The sequence below is a fragment of the Vicugna pacos genome, chromosome 21 (genome assembly GCF_048564905.1).
Source record: "Vicugna pacos chromosome 21, VicPac4, whole genome shotgun sequence".
Lineage (NCBI taxonomy): Eukaryota > Metazoa > Chordata > Mammalia > Artiodactyla > Camelidae > Vicugna > Vicugna pacos.
In genome coordinates this window covers 27,383,384-27,408,349 of record NC_133007.1, presented here as the reverse complement: position 1 = coordinate 27,408,349, position 24,966 = coordinate 27,383,384, and the positions used below count along the sequence as shown (strand labels likewise).

Genomic DNA, 24,966 nt, shown 5'->3' with positions numbered 1-24,966 from the left:
TTGACCAGTCAGGCCTGGCGGGGCTAACAGCTTCCTAATTTCATTAGTCCCGGGTCCCTCGCCATCCCACGTGTTTGTCTTATGCCCGCGCACACCTTTAACAGTCTCTTCATTAAACTTTCTGAGTGACCCTGTGTTTCCTGTGGGGATCCAGTGTCCCAAGCCTGATTTTACAGCATTATCTACTTTTTCAGACCCGCTATATGCCAGGCACCACATTAGGTACTAGGTTCGAAGTCTGGGAAGACAGAGATGTAAAATCACTGTTACAATACAGAGCGATAAGTGCTATCACAGAGGTGAGAACAGTGCTGTGGAAGCACAGAGTAAGGGCATCAAACCAGAATCCGGTAGGGGAGGGTGTAGGGAAGGCTCCCTGGGGGACGTGACACACGCTGCTCTACGGGACGAGTAGGAGGAGGTGGTAAGGGCACAGAGGGCTTTCAGGGCAGCAAGAGATCATGAAGGCACAGAGGCACAGCACTTAGTTATCAGTTCAGGAGTGCCTGGCAAGGCTGGAGAGAAGCGGAAATGTGGCTGGACGAGGGGGCGGGGACCCATCATGAAGGCCATCGGGTGCCGGATGAATATGCATATTACGAGGAACCAGTGCCTGGTTTTAACCATGGGAGTGACACCATCAAGTTTGCCTTTAAAACCTCTGTAAAGAGTGGAGGAAGGTGTGGGAGAGGTCAAGCTGGGGCAGGGAGTTTATTGGGAAATGGTCAAGGCTGTCTTTTCTGAAGGGTAGGGACCAGTAGTTGGCTGGTTAACTTAAAATCAGTTAAAATGGATATTCATAAGAATGATATTTTAAATATTTACATATACGTTTACCAGTATTTTGCTTTACAGCCTTTCTTGCACAAATTATACTTGTAGTTTTAGTTCCTTTTTTTAATATGGAGAATTTAAAGATACTTGCCAGACAATCCAAATGCAAAATGCTTCTAGATTTTTATGAGTTTTTCCCCCATTTGTTTACAGTTGTCTCAGCTCCACCTGCATCAACTACAGCGATCTTCAGTGCATTTTCCTAAACATCTTTGGAAAGAATTCACTTTGGCTTTCAGAAAGACAACTATCTGTTTGCACACTCAGAGTCCTTTTATCCACTCATTGTTGACCCCCCACTAGAAAGTCAGCTCAATGAAGAAGGGACTTTGTGACTGTATCCTCATGACAGTGCCTGTGGTAGGGGGTGAACAGATATTTAATGAGTGAGCAGTGACAAGTTCCCCATCAGCCTGAGTAATTTAGAGGTGATTCTGGTGGTATCACTAGTCATGATCATGTATTCACCCAAGATGCATTTTTACCATTTACTCTGCAGCTTCTGCTAACTGCTTCCATCAATCTAATATATATTCTTCCCACTCTTTTCCCTCCTTTGCACAAATTTACCAACTCTCCATTGTGGGCTTTAAAAAACAATACTGTTTTATTATAACAAGCAGGAGTGGCCTGCATGGGGGGTGGGTGCACTGGGCTCAGGGTATGTGTGGGCTGTGAGGAGTGGATAATTGGGAGGCTGGAAGGAAAGAGGCTGAGTCGGGACGCCAGGCCCCAAGGCTCCTCAGATTTACTTCTGGAAATGGGTGGCCTTAACGAAGGAGTCATGGCAAGCTATGGCCAGGCCACCAATAAGATTAAGAAATTCCTGGAAATCTAGCTGCCCATCACTGTTGAGGTCCAGTTTCTTCATCATGCGGTCCAGGACACCAGGGTCCTTCTGGTTCTGTAAAGATAATAGTAACAACAATGATGTTAGTACCTTTATATTGCACTTTCTAAGATGCTTTCAAAAATGTTGCCACATTTTATTCTCCTAAGAATGTGAGGTACAAGGTAGGGGGTATTAATGCTCCAGACACAGAAACAGACTGAAACAGGTGAAGTGACTTGCCTAAGAGGAAGACCTGGGACTTGACCAGCTTTTCTGGCTCCCAGTCTAGGGTTCTTTCTGTGACAATCAGGGGTTATTCAGTTTTATAAAAACAGTGGGAAACTTTTCCCAAGTGTTGCATTGCAACTCCAATTACAAAGGTACAAAACTCCAAGTACAAGAGTGGAGTGATCTGAGATGGAAAGATGCAGGCCCTGTCTAATCAGCCTCGTCCTGCGCTCATTCAAGCCCCCAACACACACACATGCTTAAATCCACTGGCTAAATATGGCGACTCAATTAATTTAGAAAGTCAGTCCTTTAGTTGGACATGTGGCTAGTGGCTACAGGTACAGAACATTATTTCCATCACTACAGAAAGTTCTACTGAACAGGGCTGCCCTAGAGGCTTTGGGGCGGAGGAATAAAATTTGAAAATGCTTCTGTTATTCCATTTACCAATTACTCCATTTTATTAGCCCTTTTTAAATAAAAAAAAAATCACTGTTCCCCATGTCATGCAGTTTGATAACTTTGATCTTTCAAACACATTTGATTCAAAGAAGAGGGGAAGAGGCGGCCCTTTAATAGTCACTCAGTGCTCACGCAGCCCCAGGGGCTCAGCTGCTGCTCTCTGTCCCTGGCCACTCCGCCAGGCTCTGGTTTCATGCTGTAGGTGGTTTGGGGGGGTGGGGGTGGGGCCAGTACCTTTGTGAAGGCAGCCAGTTCGGTATTCATGAAGGTCAGGAACTCGGTCTTGGAAAGTTTGCAGCTGTTACCATCCCTTCCGGCATACCTTCGGAAAACAGCAATCAGAGACTCGATGCACCGCTCAGTCTCTGTGGGGCTGGATATTTTTGCCTTTGGAGAAAAAAATTCAGGCTCAGAGAAGGGCAAGATGTCAAGGGCTGGATGCTAGAGAAACACTAGAGGATCTCATCTCTTCATTGGGTCAAAGCAGTTTCCTAAAAGGCTGGGTCATTTTTTAGGGGACTAAGGGGCCTGAGATAACCACGGAAAGTCACATTCTGTTCGCTTCCTTTCTGTATCTCATGTTTATTCAAAGTGAAAGGGGTGAGGGTAAATACAGAGCATGCTGACACTGCTTAGATGAGGGTGTCATGGTTTACTGATGTTTCTCAAATTGGGGGTAAATATATGTATAGCTATATACCTACACATCCAGTACACAACAAGCATGTCCATAGATTAAAAAAAAAAATTCCTGTTTTCCAAAAGTATATAGAGGCTACTGTGATGAATGAAGTGGCAGTTCTTTTTAAAGCAATACTGAATTCCCTGGACTCATGCATTTTCCAGAAGAAAACTGAAAGCGTAGATATTACTGTGTATGAGGTGGGAGATCTGAGAATCTTTTGAATGTTCAAAAGCAGCTTTTATATTTGAGAGTTAGGAACCATTAATTTTACATGTGAGGAGAATGAGACATGAGAAGAGAATTGACATAGCAGAGCTACTCCTAGAATCTCAGCCTCCAGGTCACTTTCTGCAGTTCCTGGCCTTTGTTCTATTCTCAGATGCCACTAATTCCCACAGGAATGGCTGGTGGAACCTCACTGGTCATGGCAAACCAGGACGGTTGATATGGGGGCTCTCAGGTTGCTGCTCACACAACTCCCATGGGGAGCTAAGCCACAGCAGTGGTTGCACCAGAAGGACTGGGAGATTAAAATCCTGTTCTCGGCTCTGCTTTCCTTACAACGGAATTCTTCAAGGAAATTCTGTTATCCCCAGTCTGTCCATCGTGCCAGCCGGCACCTGGGGCCCCAGATGTGAGAAACTGGTGGGCTCCCTCTAGTGGATAAGAGCCGCAACTGCAGGGAAAACTTGCCGGGCCACCCTTCCTTCGAAGCTTTATCTCTGCGCAGTAACGGTGATCTATATTTGGATGTTTGCAACGTAGCATTTAGCTATTTATTTGTCTTGGGATGGACTTCTTGGAGACCAGAGCTGGAGGATTTCAGGCCCCATAATTAACATGCTAAAGATTGTTACTGATCTGAGCCCTTAGTGCTGGTTGGTCCCCTTCGCTCTTTCAATCTTTCCATGTGCTTTTAACTGCCTAGCCAGGTGCCTGCTGCTCACTGCATCCTGGAGCATCTACAAAGCCCCTTCCAGAGTTGGGTTCTAAAGAACTCTTCTAGAGGTGGATTCTTCCCCAATAGTCACATTATTGAAACTTTTTTTTGAGAAAAGTATTGATAGGTTCAGGGTTTTGAGGAGAAACAAAATACCACAGCCTAGAAACAGATGTGTTTACACAACTGCTTTTCTTATCAGGACTAAAATTTCATTGTCTTACTAACGTGTCAGATGACAGGAACAAGGTTGGCTGGGGGGGCACACCATATAGGGTAGAAGTTTCCAAGCTAGGAGCAAGGGCTTTGTGACCTTTTTCTAGACCTACAGAAGTGTCCTTTCCCCATCTTGCTTTCGGAATTCAGATAGCTTTGATTTTCCAGTGTTTTTCTGCTCCCTCCCCCTGCTTAGCGTCAGTCTTGACTGTTTTTTTTTCCCTTGAAAACTTGCTACCAGCCACATGGAGAAAATTAAAACCCCTGCATTTCTCCCCAGAGGTGATTTTCCAGAGCAAAAGTAAGAAACAGTGATCAAATTACTTAAGTGGAACTGCAAACTTTGTAGTCCTGGAGGGGATTTTGGAGATGGTTCCCCCACAGAGAGGCCCAGAGACTGAAAAGCCTTGCCCAGGTTGGAGCAGTAGCTGAGGGAAAAGAGAATGAGAACTCCTGCCTGGAAGCCAGTGCTCCCCATTGCTGCATCTCATAGTTGTGTATGATGGGAATACAGACAGGAAGGAGAAAACAGTATGATACATGGATGCTCTGGCATGCATTTTTAAAATTCTTTCAAACATTCAACATTAAAGAAAGAAAAAGAGAGAGAGAGAGAGAGAGAGAGAGGGAGAGAGAAAGAGAAGTTACATCTAACAGAAAACCTCAAGTATTGCGGTTCTCACTCTTAATTAGTATGCTTTTCTTCCCAAGGAGCCCTGGTGACAAGAACCTTCCTTCAAGGCAGTCATTCCAGGTCTTCACCACCTGGTGGTGCTGGGTCTGCCTTTTCAAAATTCCATGTGACTTCAAGTCTCCGTTTTTGCATGGAAAGAAGAGCCTGACAGACTAAAGCAGGGGTTGACAAACAAGTTTTGTAAAGGGCCAGATGGTATATGTACGTATCTCAGGCCCAAGTGGTCCATATGGTCTCTGAGCCTCTGCTTTTGCAACAGGGCTGCAACCACAGAGAAAACTCATGAATGGGCGTGGCCGTGTGCCAATAAAACTTTATTTATGGACGCTGAAGTTGATTTTCATATAATTTTCATGTGTTACAAAGGATTATTCTTCCTTTGATTTTCTTTAAACGATTTAAATATGTAAAATCCATTCCTAGCTCCACGGCGGAGCGGAACCCCCATTTGGCCCGCTGGCGGAAGTTTGCTGACTTCCTTCACGAAAGAGGGGCCAAGGAGGAGGCAGATTTTGGAGGTGGATGAATGGAAAAGACGGAGAGAATTCAAAATGGGGGTGGCAAGAGCTGAGAGGAGGGAAAACAGGTGACGGAGTGAGCGCCTAAAAAGATGGTGGGCTAAAGGAAAAGGAAAGGAGGGGGCTTCGTGGGGCCGGGCTCCTCCCACATTCCTGGCCGCCGGCCCGCCGCCTGGGACGGGCTTCAGTTTCAGCCTGGGTCTTGGGCGTCTGCGGGGAGTTTACCGAAACTCTGATTTCCCCCAGGGCTCAGACGGCTGGTTCTGAGACGTGCTCTTTCTGGTCTCTGTTACTAGGCATAACCAGCGCCGCTTCGCAGAATTCCAGCCCGCCTTTACTTGTCTCCCGGGCTCCGGGGACACAGGCGGCGAGGGGCTTCCCGCACCGGCCGGGCACCCCGGCCCCCTTCCCGGCCGAGCGAGGGCTCCGGGCGGGGCGCGGCCCGCTATGCGCTGCCTCTATCCCGGCCCTAGACTTCCGCCGGGAAAGCAAAAGAACTTGCCGTTGCTACCTGAGGCTGTTATTACAGCTATAATTTAAGGTTTCTTTCTCTCATCCTCTCTTCCCTAATTCCTTCCCATAGATTCATTTTTCCTGCTGTTTCCTGCCACGTCAACAGAAAAATCCAAGACCAAGCCTGGGGAAAAGTATGCTGTTGCTTTTTTCTTTTCGTGTAAAAGGAAGACAGATAAAAAGCGCGCCTTACCATGTCGGCGAGGAGCGAGGCACGGGGCTGCGAGCGGGAAGCGGCGCGGCGAGCTCTGGGCGGCGGGCCGGGCTCCTGCGTCCCCGGCGCGGCCCCACCCGGCTCCGCCCCGCGCGGCTCCCGCCTGACTCACGCGCCCCCTCCTCCGCTCCGCCCGCCGCGCGCATCTGGGCTTGTCGCCGTCGCCCTCTGCCAAACGCACGGCTTCACCTTGAAACTCACACAAAACCCTTTGTCCTCGTCGAGACTTAAACCATCCCTTTCTCCTTGTCTTGTGAAACTGGAAGATTTTGGACTTTTCTGAATTAAAAGTTTTGCATAGCGGGGTTCGGGAAGTCTGTCCAAGTCCGTGGACTTGTCGGGGTACGAGCTCACGAACTCCTACTCATTCAAGTCAGACAGGCGGAAAGACCCCTTTGAAAAACGTGCAGCCGGCATGTGGGCCGTGATCGCAGAGCAGGGGTTCCCCAGAAGCCAGGCTGTCTATTCTTTCACACTGGAAATAGTTAGCAGACTACACCGGAGATTTGTGCCGGCCGACCGGAGCCCTGTTCTCTCGAACCTTTCTCTTAAACCGACAACAGTTTAAATAACAAAATAAAACAAACCTCCTGACTCCAAACTGTTGTAATTAAAAATTGACCTGTGCGAGTAGGGCGTTTATCTGTGCAGTTGGCAACGGAGTATTAAGAATCTGAAGCTCTGAGTTCTAATCAGGGGCCTACTACTTTACTGCGGTGCTTTTAGCAAAAGCCCTCACTCCTTTGAGCCTCCAGTTCCTTATCTGCAAAAGTAGGTGACGTTGCCTTTCCTATTAAGATTGTTATGACTATCAAATAAAATGATGGCTTTGAGAAAGCTTCAAAAACCGGAGTAGATTCTAATGAAAGATAGCAGCCTTCGGGGCATTGTGTGAATGGCTCCCTGGCATCCCCTCTGCTCTTGCAACCTCAGCTGGTGACTTCTAAGCAGATTTTCATTGCTCCTCAGCTACTCCATACCCACTTTGTTTTTTTTTAATTGAAGTGTAGTCAGTTACAATGTGTCAGTTTCTGGTGTACAGCACCATGTCCCAGTCATGCATATACATACACATAAACTGGTTTTCATATCAGGCCCACATTTTCAGTTGCTCTTGAGTCCACTGGAAAGTTTCAGCTGAGCCTCAAACTCAGTACTTGAAGAGATACTTGTTTTCTCCAAATCCGTTTCTCTCCCACCCTGCCGCCTCTGCTAACTGTACTGCCAGTCTTCTCTTCTCCGGACTTGAGAACTTTGGAGCCCGCTTTTGGCTCTGAATCCCTTTCTTACCCTCAAATTTTATCAAGGGCCAAGTACTTACTGTCAGGTTTATTTTTACACTCTCCCGGATCTGCCCCTCATATTTTCTGTTCCTACCTCCAGTGTTCTAGTTTAGGCTTTCATTTCCTCTTTCCTCCAATTTCCTAACTGGTCTCTTGCCCTCCAATCTGTTTTATTGACTATTAAAAACATATTTTCTAATGTACAGCTCTGATCAGTTGCCTGCTTACAAACACAACAAAATGAAAGAACCAAACAGGATGGCTCTCCAATGCCTTTTATATCAAATCCAAACTTCTTAGCCTCTGTCTAGTTTTGAAAAACCTCTTTAACCTTAATTAATGAATGAATTCTTCAGTTCACTCATTCATTCAAAAATATTTTTGGAAAACTACACTAGGTGCTAAGCCCAGTGTTAGGCACAGGAAGTACAAACATGAATGTGATACAGTGCCTGCCTTGGAGGTGATCTGTGGATAGATTTTAGACCTGTGCTGGTTTGGAGGGTGTTCTAAGGGTGGCTGCTGGGGTCCACAAATACCCTAAAGGTATTTGTGAAATTTTCTGCATAAGAGAACTTTTTCTTGGGAATGATTCATAACTTTTATCTGATTCTCAGAAAAACTCTGATCAAAAATATTAAAGAATCTTTAGTCTAAATGATGCTATACCTGCATCATGGGACCTCCCATACCACCCTTCTTTAAAGGAAGCACCTCATTTACCACCTCTGCTGAAAAGGCAGCCCAGTTGGTGAATTTTTGCATGATTTGACCCCAGGCCCACTGTCACAGCTGATTTGATTGAAGTTAGCTCTGGACTCAAGGACTCCCAGTCCATAGAAAGGTAGTGGGTGTTTCATGACATAACATGAGAAGGTGAGCTGGGACCATTCAGCTTTTTGGGAAACTGAAGTTAGAAACACATGGTGAGTTGGGCATTTGGACGAGGTGAAGCTGTGCATGGAGAGAATCACGAGGCCATGGCAAATCAAAACCACGGAGAAGCAGACACCACGGAGTAAGGTAGGAGCTGTGAAGTTTGGAAAGAATGTGCAGAATAGAGGGGGAAATAAGCCAGTTGCTAATTGGAAATGAGTAAGTAGCTACTTGGATATTAGCTGAGTTGTGTCAGTGGTGATGCCCTGAGCTGGAGGAGCCTGCGTTCCAACCTTCCCAGTGTTCCTGTTCTCCCTGCACCTGGTTGTTTAGTTTTCTTGAATTCCTGTAAGGCATCTGTTCTTTCAATAACTCCCCTGTCCTATGAGGTAGCTTGAGTGAAACCAAAGAAAAGCGCTAAATCAAGTAGGTATGAATTGTCCAGAATCAGATTGGGGGATCGGCCCCGCCCGGCGAGGGCTGCCTGTGGTGGCAGCTCCCCAGGGTCATGATGAAAGGGGTTTTCAAAGGAGGAAGAGTTCCGGGAAGGTGGCAGGCAAAGTAGATTTGGCAAAGTAGGTAAACAGCGTTTCAAAGTGAAAGGCTAAAGGGGGCAAGGAGCTGAGGCTGAGTGACGGCTGGTAAATTGATACTAAGAGACAAAAATGAGATACAGATGAGTCAATTTATTCAGGAAACAAATGTGGGGACTCCTAGGGTGCAGGGTAATTCTTATATGAAACCTGAGCTGTGTTCAGGGCTGGGCAGGTTCTCAAAAGGACACAGTAGACAAACATAAAAACAGGGTGTGACCCAGGCACAATGACGATGCTGGGAGGGAAGTGAGAAGTTAACTCTGGAGAAGCAGAGAAAGTGTTATGGAGAGAGTGACGCTTGAGTTGGGCAGTGAAGGAAGAGTAAGAATCCACCAGGTGGGTGGGCTCAGTGGCGATGCAAGGTGAAGTCGGTACAGCACAGGGTTTGCGACAAGGGACTGGAACTAGATTGTGGGGTTCAAAGTCAGTGCCACAACATATTATCTGTATACGCTCCAGCAAATCATTTATTTGCTCTGTGCCTTGGTTTCCTCATCTATAAGGTGGAGAGAATGGTAGTACTTACTTCACATGGTTCTTGTGAGGATTAAGACATAATCATGGGGGGAGGGTATAGCTCAAGTGGTAGCGAGCATGCTTAGCTTGCATGAGGTCCTGGTTTCAATCCCCAGTACCTCCTCTAAAAATAAAGAAATAAACCTAATTACCACCCCCCCAAAATCCAAATAGACCAAAAAAAATATATAAAAAGACATAATTATGTAAAATGCTTCAAACAGAGAGCAGTGTCTTCAGAGGTAGCCTTACGTAATGGCTTGTGCAAAAGTGAGGAAGCATGAAGCAGATGTGTGTTCAGGGGGGAGGCTGTGGATGGTCCATAGGTTTGGGAGGGCTGTAGAGGAGCGTCCTTCCCGAGATCCCTGTTGGTGCGTGAAGCAGGGGGCGGGGACATCTCTGATAGTGGCCACAGGGCTTGAGTAGGAGACTTGAGGAGGTTCTCAGTGGTCTCAGAGGGAACTGGAAGGGGGAGCTGACTGACTCAGATGGCTGAGCGGTGCAAATGCTCAGGAAGCTGTTAACTTTGCCGTGACTCTAATACACATGGTGGTGTGACTGTGTGGATACATGGCTTTCTCCAGGGGTGCTTAGAAGTCTGGTCACTGGATCCAAGAGGGAGAGGGTTGTGGAATAGACTTAGGGTTAGGGATTCACAAATGGGTGTGACAGAAGGATAAGGCTTGGAAAGAGTTGAGGGTGTGGGTGAGAAAATCATCCACTGGAGTGGGCATTGAGTACAGGACGAAAAGGAAGAATCAAGGACAAGGAAGGTGGGTGGGCACAAAAATTTTCTCCATGAAATCAAAGGACAAGTTAAATGGAACAGGGGGATGGAGAGAGCTGGTGATGGAACAGGGTAGCAGTACAAGACAATCTTCCAGTGGGTTTAATAATTTGTAGATAAAGCTCTTGTGATGGCAAAATCCAGGCATGGCCAAGGGCCTCAAACTGCCGTTTACATGGAGTAGGCGGGAAGGAAGGAGGGCTAGAAGCTGTGAGGGCGGGGGCTTGGGTGGGTCATCCTCCCGGGTGCTCAGCTCATCCAGGACGGTGGGAGGAGTTAGCAGGGAGCGCAGGACTGTGAAGCGGTACAAGACACCGATAGGTTGTGGCAGAGGGTCTCAAAGTGTCATCTGCCATTTCCCTTTGTGTATTCTATGCCTTGACAAATGGAGCCACTGTTTATCACCAAAAAAATCCTCTGTGCTTTCTTACCTCTTTGCCATTGCTCAAGCTTTCTCTGTTTTTGAAACATCCTTCATTTCAGTTCCCTCTGATGAAATTCTGTGGCTCCTTCAGTGAAGCTCCTCCTTCATGGAGCTTTCCTGATCTCTGCCACCCCTACGATATCCTCCAATAATATTTTCTAAAAAAAATTTGGGAGGGAGGATTTTAATATTTTGCTATATATTTAAGGGGTTTATGCTAATAAATGTTTGATCTTTTCTGATTGTGACTGAGTTCCTTGAAATTATGGATCTCTCTTGTTCATCTTTGTGTCATTCATGGCAATTTGCACACAGTGAGACCCAGTGGATGTTCATGGGATTGAACAAATAGTGTAACTTCAGAGGAGGAGCTGTATTTGGTTTAATTCTCTGTGACCTAACATTCAGAACTTAATGTTAAATAACTTGTTCCAAGAATTGTTTGACTCTTTGTCTTGTTTTTGTTTCTTTTTGGCGGGGACGATCTCAAGCTATTTCTGTTAACAGTTTTAAATGTATATAAACTAACTTATTCAACAAATATTTATTGAGTAGCAGATCCTGTGCTAGCAGATCCTGAGGATACAGAGATAAAAAGTCATGGCTACTGCCTCTGAGAATCACCAAATCGAATTCGGTGAATGAAACAGGAGTAGGATCCTTCCAGAGACAGCCATCTGCTTCAGAAGGTGTGCACTCAGCCTCTTGGGCGAGGCTCTTCCCGTTTAAGTCCTGTGCTTGGGGTTTACCTCTTGCAGATAAGCACTGTGGGAGAGACCCTTCAATTTCTCCCATCGCCCACAGCTCTTGCCCAGAGCACTGGGGCCACATTTACAATATTAAGGAATGACTCCACAATCTCTGAGGCCACCGTGGTGCGAATGGAAACGCTGGACAAGGAATCTAAAGGCCTGACTCTGAGTTCCTGCACTCTCCCGACTAGATAAGCTGTTTCTTATCCTGAGCTTCAGTTTTCTCTTGTGTGAAATGGGGACAGTAATTAAGGAGATAATAAATATAAAAGGACTTCATATGGTGGCATGTCGTACAGATGTTAATTACTACTTGCAGTATTGCTGCGTGGATTAAATGAAGGTGTGCTTTGCAGACTGCACTTGGCAGATCTTGGGTGTCATTACTGTTGTCCCTTCTGGCCCTCGCCTCCTCTCAATTCCCCTTGCCTCTGCCCTAATTGCCGGCCCTCATGAACTCCCTCTCTTGTGCTGTTGTGATGGTACCTTCGGAGCAGCCACCGGCAGGCGGTCCTGCGCAAGCTGGTGGGAGTTCACTGCTTTCCGCCATTGTCTGCCCACCCCTGCACCTTCCTTCTTACTCTTCTAGACGTCCGTCACGCGGATGGCTGGAAGCCATCGCAGTCCTCCGCACAGTTGTTAGCCTCCAGCTGTTGTTGGGCAGAGTTGAGAAATTCTCTTTCACAATGACCAACAGCAGACTGTTGCTCATACATTAAATTTCTGCTCCAAGGAGGCCACACTGTCAGATCCCCGTCGAATCCACTGTGATCTGAATGTGTCATTAGAATATTCTCAGTGGATCTGTATTGCTTGGTTTTTTAATCCAAATTCTTTATCTTGGAATTCAAGGTCCTGCAGGGTCTAATCCCAGCTATTTTTTCATTGTTCCCTTTCATTCACTGCAAACTCTGGTCAAGTGGAACTTGTCGCTGTTGCCCTAGGGCGGGCTGATCCTCCCGCTGATTCTCACTGGTTTGCCCACAGCAGTTAAGAGACTGCATTTCTTCCCTACCAGTCGCTAAAAGTCGTTTCTTCTTGCCTGAACCCCTGAGTGCCAGTCACCTGAAGCCCCAGGCACCCCAGTCCCACTCCTGGACCACGTGATCCCCATGATCCAGTACCGGAAGGGTTAACGCACTGCGTGGTGAGGGTCTCTCAGACTTGCTCTGCCTGGTCCCCTGGCCGCTGTTCTGACTGGTCAGTACTGGGTCACAGTTTGAACACCTTCCAGTCTTTGGGGACCCTAGGGTTTCCTACTTGCTGATTTTTTTTTTTCTTGTGATACCTCCTTTCATCTGGAATGTTTTCCTCCATCTCCTCATGGCCAAATTCTACTGACATGAAGACCCGGACCAAAGAAACCTTCCCCAGGAAGCTTTTACTCATCTCTTCCGACTAAAAAGGGTCTGTCTCTTCACTGACCTATCCTAGCCCTTTATCTGCACTTTTCTTGTGGTGTGTGCTACAGCCTGCCTTGAATTATAGCTATTTAAGTATGCACCAGTTTTTTTGTGTTAGGCTGTCAGCTTCTTGGGGGCCAGATCTAGTATAACTCCTTTTATGTGGCACCACCCCTGCAAATTAAAGGGCATTCAGAGTCCTTCTCCTTCGCATATGCTGGGCCCAGGACAACGGTGTGATGGGTTAGGAGGCATGAGGGCTTTTATGTGACAAGTGAAGGATTTAAAGGTTCTTGTTTGTATTGTGGTCTTTTTTTTTTTTTCTGATGGTTTGACATTTTTGTGCAATCAGACTTTGCTCTGTTTCACCTCTCCTTGGATCCCATACCCCCAACCCCATCTCCTAGAAGGCCTTGGAGGGGGCAGGTTAGTTCTGCTCTGTTTCCAGGCTTTAGGAAGAAGATATATGAGTTAGGTCACTTTTGGGTAAAGATAATAGGAGGTTGGCTTAAGATAGTTTGAGGAATCATGAAATTATTACTTATTATCCTTGTAACAGGAGGCTCCGCGGCAGGGGAGGCTCCAGGGCTGATTGATTCAGCAGCTCTGTGATGCCATCAGGGATGGGGTTTTTCTGTCTTTTTACCTCGTGGTCCACGTTACCATTTATAATCATAGGTGGCATATCCAGGGTGTGTATTTCCTTGTTCACACCCAGGGGAGAGAAATTGCTTCTCTTTTCCAGAAACCATGAGCAGGCTTTCTTTAATCTCATTGCCCCAAATGGCTTCAGCCTGCCTATCCCTGAACCAACAGATGGCCAAAGGGGTAGAATCACCTCAGTTCTCCGAGACAAACTGTTTGGGGGTGGAGTGGGTGTCGGGGAGCTGTGTGGGGGAGACTGTATTTTCCAAAAATGGCCATAATGATATCTGCCCTCCTACATGGCCTTCTTACAAGGTGACTTTCACAGTCTTTTCATGGAGAGGTGGGATCTGTTTCCTCTCCTTGAATCTGGGTGGGCTTGTGGTGACTAATTTGGAAGTGACTAATTTGGAAGTGACACTCTGTGAGCCGTGAGACTTGACGTTAAAAGGCGACGTGGAGTCTACCAGGTTTTCCCTTGGGATGCTCACACAAGGCGGCCGGCCGCCACGCTGTGAGGAAGCCCGCGCTGCTGGGGCTGGACCCACGTGCAGACGGACACAAGCTGACGCCCAGCAGCCAGAGTGAGCCGTCCTGGGAGCGGGTCCTCCAGCCTCCGTCGGACTGCCCACCTGACACCGTAGGACGCAGAGAAGAGCTGTTTTGTAAGCCACTACGTTTTGGGGTGGTCTGTTACCAGCAACAAGCAGCTGGAACGGGGCACACTATGGAAATGGTTGTGCTTCTGCAGTGTTTTCCCTGGTGTCTCACTCTTTTTGTCACTGGGTTTGTTAGATATCCGGGGCAAGGCCTAAGGTGAGGACGTTGAGGAAAGATTTGAGGCCTAAAAGGAATTTTATTGTTGAGTTCAACTCATTCACTAAGTCTGAGAATCCTATATGGGATTTTGGGTTTAAGCTTTATAATAATATACAGTAATTTTGCACATCTCCCTCGAAAAGTTGCAGTGGAAGATGGCTGGTTGTAACTTGGATGTTTGGGATCCAAGGAAAGTAATCATGACTAGTATCTACTCCCTTTTTACTTAGAGTGTGGCCCGCCCTGGGAGGAGTAAGCCTTGTTAAGCTATCTTCTTACCTGTCTTACCTATTCTAGGAACCAGGATCCCGACTCGCTGTCAGAAGAGTCCACTCAACTCAAGTAAATATTCCCCAAAGGAATTTATTTGTTTTAACTGAAGAAGAGAATGGCTGAATTCACACTTTAGGAAAATCTATATAGTTTTTGAAGTGTTCATTCCACCATAAATACATACATAATAGAGTAAAAATATAGGGCGTCATTTTGTCGGTAACAAATCCTGTCTCTCTTAGGGATCTGACCAAACTCGTTAACTAGGTATGGTTAAGGAATTATTGCCATCTTGACTGTCTACTTTGTCATCTCGGGTTTGCTTATTTCCCTGAACTTTCACGTACCTGCTCTTTGCCTTGCTGCCCCCGTCATACGATGCAGATCGGTCCCTTTCTCATCCTCAAAGCTCTTATTGTGAAGTCCTAGGGTTTGTCGACAATTTAGTAAAGTTCAGACCTCATGCACTGTCTTCACCAACTAATTTGCGTTTGCAGACTTGAATGTTGCCAGAACATAGGAGGTTTATCCTCTTTGCTGAGTGCACTTGGCAGCGTCTGCTGAAGTGGCCTGCTCCTGGAACTGGCTTTCTTTTCTCTGCACACCCTTTGCCCTGCAGCCTGTAACCGCTGGGCTTCTGTAGAACATTTGAGCCTCTGGCAAGAAAGAACAAATTCCAGATTCCAGATGAGAGAATCTCTCTTCTCTGTCCCCCACTTTGGTTGCGTCCTGAATTATAAGACCACATGTCCCTGTGGCTTTGCTCCCTCTGGGTTTTCATTATTTCAAGGTTGCTATTGTTTCGAACACTGAGATACTCAGTAAATATTAGCTGGATGAATGAATGATTTTCTATGAAATCTCGGAGCTGATTGCATTAGATAAAGAAGGTGAAGGTGTTCCTGCTGGCCTCTGGCCCTCTCCCCATCCAGCAGAGCTGTCCACTGTCCCCACAGTACCCTGTACGGATGTCCTTGGCTGTTTCAGGCAGTTATTCATCTCTGTGTACATCTCTTCCTGCTGAGAGTATAAACTCCTTGAAGACAAAGGCCATATTTTAGTTCAGTTTTTAAAAAAAATCTGTAGCATATGACGCAGTTTTGGCCTTCAATATGTAAATGAACGGATGTTTGAATGGACGATCAAGTGCATATGGTGGCTGCATGTCTTACATTTTTCTCCCATGATAGTGAATTTCAGCCTTTCTGTTCTCCTGCTTTATGATCAGACCTGTCAGATCAAGTGCTTCAATGCTTTATAATAAAGTATTTTCCTTAGACATTATGTGTATATATGCCTATATATGTACATTTTAATTTTTTCTTTTTAAACTCATAGTTATTATTAAAAAAGAAATACAGATTTATTACAAAAAAATTCCAATAAGGCAGAAGGGTTTAGAGTAAAAAGCAAAAAGCTTCTCATTCCTTCCTCTGTAATCTGTTTCTTGAGGTGCTTGCAGTATTCACTTTGTTTGATTTGCACATATGGAGTCACTCTGTGTACACTCACTCACCACTTATTTTGTTTTCACTTAATGATCTTTTTATATCAGTGCATGTATTTCCACCTTGTATTTCTTAATGACTGCATGGTATTCTATAATACAGATACAGTGTCAAAGGTCTAATAGTAAACTTTTATTGAAAGACAATTAAATGGTTTCATGCTTTTCCCTAAGAAATGTCCCAGAAATCCTGCAGACGTGCAGGCATATCTGAGGAGAACCTCTGGGAAGTATAGTCAGTAGTTTCCAGATTATGAGCATGTAAAATTTTGACAGAAGTTGCAAAATTGTCCTTCAAGGGTTAGTGGTTTTTGATAGAGAAAACAAATCACTTCTTAGGTCTGTGAATCTGCAAGCCTGCTGAGACGTAAAACATCGGACGGGTACAAAGGGGTGACATGCTGTGGTGCAGCCTCCCGTTCGTCCTGGATGTGAGGCATTTCTGGTGCCCGTGCGGAATGTTGCTTTGGCTCTGGCTGGTTTCTTTGAGCTGCTTTTTACTCACTTCCAGCCCAGGCCTTGGAGCTCCCTTTGTTCCACTTCAACACTTGGCAAAATCCCCCCGTTGCTTAGTTACCCCTTGATCAGGAGCCAAAGCAAAAACACGGGCCAGTCCCAGGAACAGGAATTACCCGTTTCTCCGTCAACCCCCTCCTGCCGGAGCGGTCTGCAGCTTCCCAGTTATAATCCCAAGTGTGGCCTCTTCTTGTGGCTTGTGGGTGCTGTTTAGAGGAACTGAGAGAAGCAAATACTCATACAGAGCAAGGCAGTTTGAATTTTTAAGTGGCAAACTTAGAACACAAAAGAAGGCATGTTAAGGAGGCTCACAACGTGGGGATGGGAAGGTTACTTAGTCGGGGAATAGTTACTGAGCACGTACCCTGTGCCAGTTCAGTGCGCCAAGCACAACGAGGGGGTGTGTGGGAGGAGGGGTGCTGGGCGTGAGTGTGGCCGCGCACCTGCTGGGCTGCTGGTGCTGGTTCCGTGTATCGGGGGTGCAGGGGACCCTGTCTCTAGCCTGCCCTCCCTGGGGAGAGAGGCCCCCTGCCCTGTCTCTCCCCTCCCAGCCGAGCTGGCCAGTGGGAGCTCTCGCTGTGGGCAGGAAACTAGTGGTTTTGATGATTCAAGTGGAAAAAACTACGTTTGCTCTGGCAGGATTTGGGGCCGAGGGCAGGGTAGAGGCGCAGAGCCACTACTCAGGAAGTGACTCAGAAACATGTAATGTCTGAGCTGCAGTTTTCTTTATCTCTCTGGAGAGCCTGTGGGTGGGTCTGGGGACGGATCCCTGAGTGGGGCCGCGGTGGGCTCAGTGGTCTGGCTCTCTTAGGCGCCCCTCGATTTCCTAACCTTGGACACCTCCGTAGCCAGAACTCTAACAGTTTAGAGAAGTGAGCACCACCTGTTGTCACAAATATTTGGTGTTTGTAAAAATGCCAGGAAAGCCCTGGCCGGAAGCTGCCGGAGAGAACTGCCGCTGTGGTACCTCAGGCCCTGCACCTCCTTCACTGCCCGCACCCTCAGAAGGTGGCGGCCCCGTGCCTTCAAGCGGGCCCCGCAGCCAGGGCTGGAATTGCTGCGGGTCACAGAGCTGGTGGTGGGAGGGTGGGGTGGACACACCTAAGGCATTTCATGAACACACCTCATTCGTTACAGGTTTCAACTAGAAGACGTTCTCGAATTGCAGGAATCACACGAGACCTTAAATCCTTAGCATACCAGGAAAAGTAATCATTACCATTTACCATCTGGGTCCAACTGCACCCTTTTTACCTGTCTGTCTGTCTGTCTGTCTATCTTTTGAATCATTTTGTAATTTGTAGAAATAAGAATTAGTAAAAATAACTTTATTAGCAATTATAATAAGAATTTAGATTTAGAAAACTCAAATATTTATTTCATATTTACCTGGATTTGAAGATACACATACATATGTATTTACTGATTTTGTGTGTGTGTGTTTTGGTGCATGTGTACATACATGTATGTGAATGCACACACACACACACACACACATTTAGGCACATGTATATGGGTACCACCTTTGATCCATAACAGCAAAACAGTTTCATTTTTAGATTTATGAACACCAAACGATCCACCCAGTGACTGCTTTTATTTGTACAACACCTGTTTCTTCCCAGTTGCCTTGTTACACACACCTGTCTTCAGCACTGATACGGCATATCTAGCAAGTACATTTTGGTGCATAAACATTGTAAGAGATGAGAAGATAATGTGACTTGTCTTTTTAGCAGAATGGGGGGATTCAGGCTCATGCATGGCATCGTGTGACACGGTTCTTCCAGCCGACGTGCTCACTGGATGAGAACTCCGTGCTTCCTTTCGCCCACAGGAGTGCGCCCTCCACTCGCTGGTTCTTGCGATCTTATTTGGACGCCAGGACAGCTCCTCGTGTTCTCTCTGAAGCAACGGTCTTCTCTGTCAGGGAACGCCGTCTTCCTCTACCAAGCATTCAGCTTCGGGATAGACACATACAGAGGTGTGAGGAAGGCAGGCGGCAACCAGCCAGCCAGCCAGCCAGCGCAGCAGAATAAACCCTGTTAACCACTGAGGTGACAGCATTTCACTGGGACTACATGTCACCCTCCCACACGCTGACCCCTGTGTTGGAGTAACTTCACCTCGGATGTTGCCCTCTCAAGACTCCAGGTATGAGATTTCACTTACGATCGATTTCCCCTTGGTCACTGGAGAGCTGGCTATGGGCCTTTTTCTCTTTAACTTTTGATTCATCTGATAGTTGTGAGCTGTTTTCTTTGGCCAGTTTTTTCTCTTTGCCATTAAGAAAGAAGAAAATGAAAAATGAAGAAAATGAAAAATTCTGAATTCTCAACCATGTTCAAAAAAAGCTGAAAAGAAATACGAATCTATGCCACACATAAAGACTTTCAGAAATAACTTTTTGAAATAGGATGCAGTGCTTTGGGTACCACCTAGGAAACCTGAAAGATGATGTAGATGATTTATTTCACTCTTGCAGCATCCTCTGAGCATTCCCATCATTCTTATATCTTGAAATGTTTCATGACAACAGAAAAAAAAATGATCACTGAGACCTCAAAATGTAGCTTGGATTTCTAAAAGGATCCAGTGGATTCATATGGTAATTACAAGACAGAATGAGTTTTATTCAACTTTAAAAAAAAAGTCAGTCAGTCTACCCTTTGTTCTTTAGAAAAACGCTAGGAGAGAATAAAAGTTATGAAATATACATCTTTGCAAATAGATGGAACTTCTCAAAAAAGAAACTCAAAATGTAAAATGTACGTTTATTTGAAGCTTACAACAAAAACCAGTATTTGTCTGACACCATAATTTCCTTTTTTCCTCCCAGCGTCTGGAGGCTGGGGAAGAGATCAACCATGTACACAGAGGTGAAATGACCCTGCTTCGAGTGTGACAGGTGTCATTCGTTCAGAGCCCGACACCATGGTTCTGGAACAGCTGACATGGGCATCACCTCCTTATTTGCTTTTTCACCCCATGGAGTCCCTGATCCCCTCATTTCTCTGTCTGTTGAATGTCTTTAGGCCTCTTTTCCTGACCTCCCAGGCTAGACCCCGTGAACCACCTGAGCAATTCAGTCAATGACAGTCTCGCTTCCCTTTGGTCATGTCTTGAAGTGGTTGTCTGTCCAGCAGGCCCCTGGAGACCCTCATTGTGGCCCCACTGCGCCCCTTCAGCTGTGGCCGGGCTCGTGGGGAAGATCCAGTAGTCATGGATTCGGGTCTTTCCACTTCAGCCTGGGTACCTGTCAACTCTTTACATGTCTTATATCCGTAAATTTCCTCCTCCTGTCAGGGACCACTCCACATTTGATGGTGTGTTTTCTCATCTCTCATCCTCCCACCTCTGCAGACGGGCTTCCCTTCTGATTCCTGGAGGAGCACAGGCTCTTAGGCACAATTTCCCTCAACTTCTTCTATCCACAAGCATATCTTCCTCCACATCCATCCTCACCTCTTCTCCCTTCTGAGGGGCCTGGGGGACGGACCCCTTCTCTCCTGGGCCAGCACGCCTTCTGCCCTGATCCTGCCTCTTTTGTATACTCTCTGACTTTGGCTATAGTTTCCGCTTAACGTTTCTTTAATCCTACTCTCTAGGGGTTCCTTTCTCAGTGTATAAACACTCAAGTCTCAATGTGGGAAAAAAAAAAAAAAAGTCGTTCTATGCCACATACCAGGCAGGAGACAAAAACACACCAGTTATTTTAACAGAAAGAATTTAACAGAGGGACTTGAGTTGGTATCTGAAAGGGTAAAGAGTCCCCTCGGGCACACGGGAGCAGTTTCAGGAAGCAGCCTTTACCCCCACGGCTAACTTCCACGGGGAAAGACTGAAGGTTGGAGAGGGGCTTTGAGACTTAAGCTTCTGAGAAGAGGTGCTTCTTGCTGGTGCGGGGTCTCTGAGAGCTGGTTCTGTGAGGCTGGAAAAACTGCACGCTGGAACAAAGTCCAAGCTAGTTCAGATTCCTCCTGCAGGGCTCCTCAGTTGCACACCGCATTCCTTTGCGGGGAAGCCGCCCTGCGGGGTGAAGGAATGGAATAGGCTCAGGCAGGCGGGACCGGAAGCCGCGGAGAGGCTGATTCCTCTCCTCTTCTGGTCTCCCTCTAGGGTCCCCACTGGCAGAGCTACCTGGGATTCAGCGGCCAAGTGGCGTCCCAGCCCCGGCACCCCGAAGCGTGCACGGAAGAGGAGCTCTGAAGCTGACAGACACTAGCTTAGTAACTGGCGCCCCCGCCCTCCTCTCCTGTTTCCTACACACCCGTGCTCAGCAGTCTTCCTGCAGCACCTGCTCTTTCTCCGCTGCCGCTCGTTTCCATGGCCTTTGCTATCATCGTGCCACTGAAATTGCTTGGAAAAGGCCTCCTAATGACCAAGCCCCCGTTCCTGTGCTTGTTTCGCGCGGCTTCCCTGAGGGAGGCATGTGCGGACCTGGCCACCACACGCTGGCTCCCACGCCTCTCCGCGTGCCTCTGTGCTCGTTTCTTCTGCTTCTCCTTCCGGGGTTCCTTTCATTGCGCCCCAGGCTTCTGTTCTCAGCGCCCGACTCCCTTTCTTATTGTGCACACCCCGCTCCCCTCTCCCACCGACGGGGTGGGAAGGTTCTGTTTCATGGTTTTGAGTATTATACATAAGTTGACCTCAAAAATCTTTTTTTTTTTGCAGGGAGGGGCGTGGTAATTACGTTTATTTACTTGTTTGTTTATTTTTAGAGGAGGTGCTGGGGATTGAACCCAGGACCTTGTGCATGCTAAGCACATGCTCTACCGCCTGAGCTATACCCTCCCCACCCTGACTGCTCAATCTTTGTCTCTACACTCCACCAGCCTGCTGGCCCTCTCCACCAGGATGTCCAACAGCCACATCAAATTAAATATGCCTAGAGGTGAACTCACTAGCTTCGCCTTCAAATATGCTTCTCCTCCTGTTTTCTTTCCCCTTGAAGATTTTATTAAGTCAATGAGAAAAATGTCCATATTGAAGTCCATTTTCTGTTCTAAGTTATTTTGATAGTTTCAAAATTTAAAGAGTTGAATATACAGAAAAACAATGAAAAACCTCTTCAGTAAAATTTTATGATTTCATAGGAGTGCGTATTTTATAAACAAAGTTTAGGAGGGCTTATGATAGACTGTTGCCAAACAATGCAATCACAAATTAGTACATCAGTGATTTTTTTTAAGCACAACGTGGAGCAATGCCTGTCTTTCTTTTGAATTTTTAAACATCTGCCTTCCTGAATTTTAATTTTTATGTCACACCATGTCACTTGGCTTTCATGAAACCTAAGATGATGCTGTTTTCCTTCGAGATTTGCCATCGCTTTCACAGCGTCAGTTAATTCTTCCTTAATCCACAGTGTAGCACTTTGTTTATTGTGAGAGATGAATCTGTCATGCCTGAAAGAGGAAGGAAAGTCAAGCTCTTCTCAAATACCGTACTTTGAGCAGACTGTGCCACCACAGATGCCACCCAGCCACGGGAGGGTTTGTGGTCCTTCAAGCACAGGTTTGGAGTCCACTTTAGCTGGCGCCCCACCCGGACCCCACCCCATCCACCGCTGAGATGATACTAGCTGCTACTTATTCAGCACTTACTGTCTGCTGGGAAAAATCCCCATGTGTGATCAATGTTTTTTACACGTTTTCTCTGATCCTCAGAGAGTTTAAAAAAAAAAATCTCACAAAGTCAATAAGGGACAGAAGTGGGGCTGGCTCCGATGCCGTCCAGTGCTGCCACGCTGCCTCCTGTCTCAGCCATGGGTGCTCTGCGATGACGTCTGGGATCTGCTTCAGGGTGACTCACGCGTGCTCTCCATCTGGCCGAGGATGCCTCTGGCAGATTCTGACGCATCACGTGTGCCCCGTCTCCACCCCAGGGCTCCTGCCGCTCTGCCCCGGCACCCAGCGCTGTGCTTCCTGCCCTCCTTGGACTCTGTTTCTTTCCTTTCTGGCCAGGGTATGCACTTCCCTCCTGGACCCCAACCACAAGTCCTGTCTCCCCAAGTCCTGGAAATGCAACATGCACTTACTGAGCCTCGCCATGTGCTTTCCATTGTGCTGGGTGCTGGGAAAAGGCATGGCACTGCCCGCTTTGTCGCACTATCACGTCCACTCTGCTCACTGCTGTATCAGCACCAGGAGTCCTGAGTGTTACACCTGGCCCCCTTAATTTTCTCTTGTAAATTATTGGGTACCTCTTGTCTGTCGAGTCATAGTTGGCATGCTTTAGAATAATTGCTCAACTGCTTTCACAGTTCTGCATAGTTAGGGATTTTAAAGATGTTAGGTGAAATGATAAATGTTAAATGCTACTCGTGTACTGCATAAATTGAATATGTGTTCATTCAAAGACTCAATTGTAAATACATAAACAACATCGCTGTGTAAGGCTAACTGAATTCACTTGGCACCCAGCAAAGCCGTTTATTTATACTATAGTAAACCGGTATTAGATGCCCATCTGTGTTCAAGGTAGGTTATATTTGGAGTATATTTTTAAAAGTTAAACTTCCCTTCATTACTTAGTTATCCAGTATGTTTACTGAGGGCCTATCTGTGCCGGACCTTATTTTAGGGAGTGAAGACTCAGCAGGGGACGAAATGAGGTCCCTGCTCCCACAGAAACCACATTATATACCAGTGCTGGGAACCTGCCGCACGATGTAGGAACCACAGGGAGGAAAGAAGGAAAGTGCACGCAGGTCCGTTGTCCAGGTTGATTCCTCAGGGCGCGTCCTTCCTGGTTGTGCTCTTTGCCTACGTAGACTTTGCTGTTTTACTCACAAGCAGGGCAACACTTGATTATTTAATGTGACTTTACATTGTACATACCTTTGCATGTCATCGAATAACCTCCTGCCCGCTGGTTTCTACTGGCTGCATGGTGTAACTGGAAGCTATTTGGTCGGAGTGTCTAGCCGGCCGAAAGCATGCTGTCCCTAAATGTGACAGTGTCGACACTCAAGTACATTCCGTGTGTTTAGGGGGGTGGGTCTCAGACTTCAGTGAGTAGAACTTACCCGGGGAGCTTGTTAAAATTTCAGATGCTTGGCTCCACACTCAGAGACTCTAATTCAGGGGGTCATGGATCGGCATTTCAGTAAGTCTCACTCCCCAGTCGGGCTTGTGAGGTGGGTGGTCCCAGAGCCCACTGTGAGAGTCTTTGGTGTGACTTCTGGGAGAAACATGTATAGTCATAACTGCCTTCTCCACTTCATGGAGATCTTGGGTGTTCCCCTCAAGGTAAGGTGGTTGAAGCTACACTAGATATTTAAGAGACCGAATCAGAGAGTTGAATTTGGGTTGGGGTAGGGGCTGCTGGAGTCAGAACTGAGGAATATGCCACACCAAGTCTAAGGGACAGGGGCAGGTTTGGAACTGGGACATGAAACTGAAGGCCAGCACACAGGAGTCCTGGGATCAGAATGGAAGCGGTGAGGAGGGGACTAGTCATGCCTGTCAGTTAATGTCAGTGGTGCTATTCTGTGCTGCCCTGGTGCTGTGGGAGGCTTGGTTAATGGGCACGCCAGCTTGACTTAAAGGTATAGAGTCAAGGGTGATGAAGGCTTGCAGAAGCCCATGACACGTATTGCCCGTGGGTCAGCCAGAGGTTGTCTGACTCTTAGGACTGAGTGAAATGAACTTGAACCAGCCCCACACTAAATCTTGGCCAGCAGTAGTCCCCAGTCTTCTGGGTGATCTCTGTGCCTCCCTGAGGCTCATATTCGTGGGGCAGCCTCCTACCTGTATTGGCTTTCTGCCTTCTTGACACACATAACTCAGCCTCTTTTCTTTTTGCATGTCCACTAGAAAACCACTCACACAAACATCTGTGGTTTTCTTTTTTGTTTTGTTTTTTTAGATTTGGGGCCCTGGGAAGGGTTACATCCCACCTCGCACAGCCCCACCCCCCACCTGTGGACTCCTCCCTGCTCTTCTCTCTCTCTACCCTCTTGGAAAAACCTGGACTCCTCTTTCCACGACTAGCAGTTCATCAGCCATCTTTTATCCCTTGTGCCCACCCCCTGGGTCTTGTCTTCCACCCTGAGCTCATGTCCAGACATTTTTCTCAGTAACCCTATTCCAAAGAGCTATTTTGCTGTTATAATAAAACTCACTCCCCTTTAATGCACATCCCTGGGCCTGTTCCTACTCAGAGGGTGAGGTGAGGAGGGGCAGTAATTTCTAGCTCTAACGTTACCTACTTAGGAAGCTGCAGGGTTCAGCAAGCAGCCAGTCCTCAGTCTACAGCCGTGGTCGTTAACAAACGAATACTCATCTGTTAGCACTGCACAGCTCCACTAACGAAAGTCAAGTCATTTTTGTGATTTCTATCTTAGTCTTTCCTTCATGCAGGAGTTTTCGTCATTTTCCAGCAGGTAGCTGCCAGGGGAGCTCCTCTGGGTAGTGATTTTTGAAA

The 24,966-nt window shown here is 46.8% G+C and overlaps 1 protein-coding gene across 1 annotated transcript; it reads right to left on the bottom strand.

The window, feature by feature from the left end:
- Window positions 1-1,414: 1,414 nt before the first annotated feature.
- On the bottom strand, window positions 1,415-6,272 carry S100A11 (S100 calcium binding protein A11). The gene is made up of 3 exons (XM_006217012.3): window positions 6,119-6,272; window positions 2,594-2,746; window positions 1,415-1,738 (listed from the first exon to the last, which is right to left on the bottom strand). The coding sequence occupies exons 1-3, from the start codon at window positions 6,119-6,121 to the stop codon at window positions 1,583-1,585; spliced, it is 312 nt and encodes a 103-aa protein (XP_006217074.1). The 5' UTR covers window positions 6,122-6,272; the 3' UTR covers window positions 1,415-1,582.
- Between the last annotated feature and the right edge of the window lie 18,694 nt (window positions 6,273-24,966).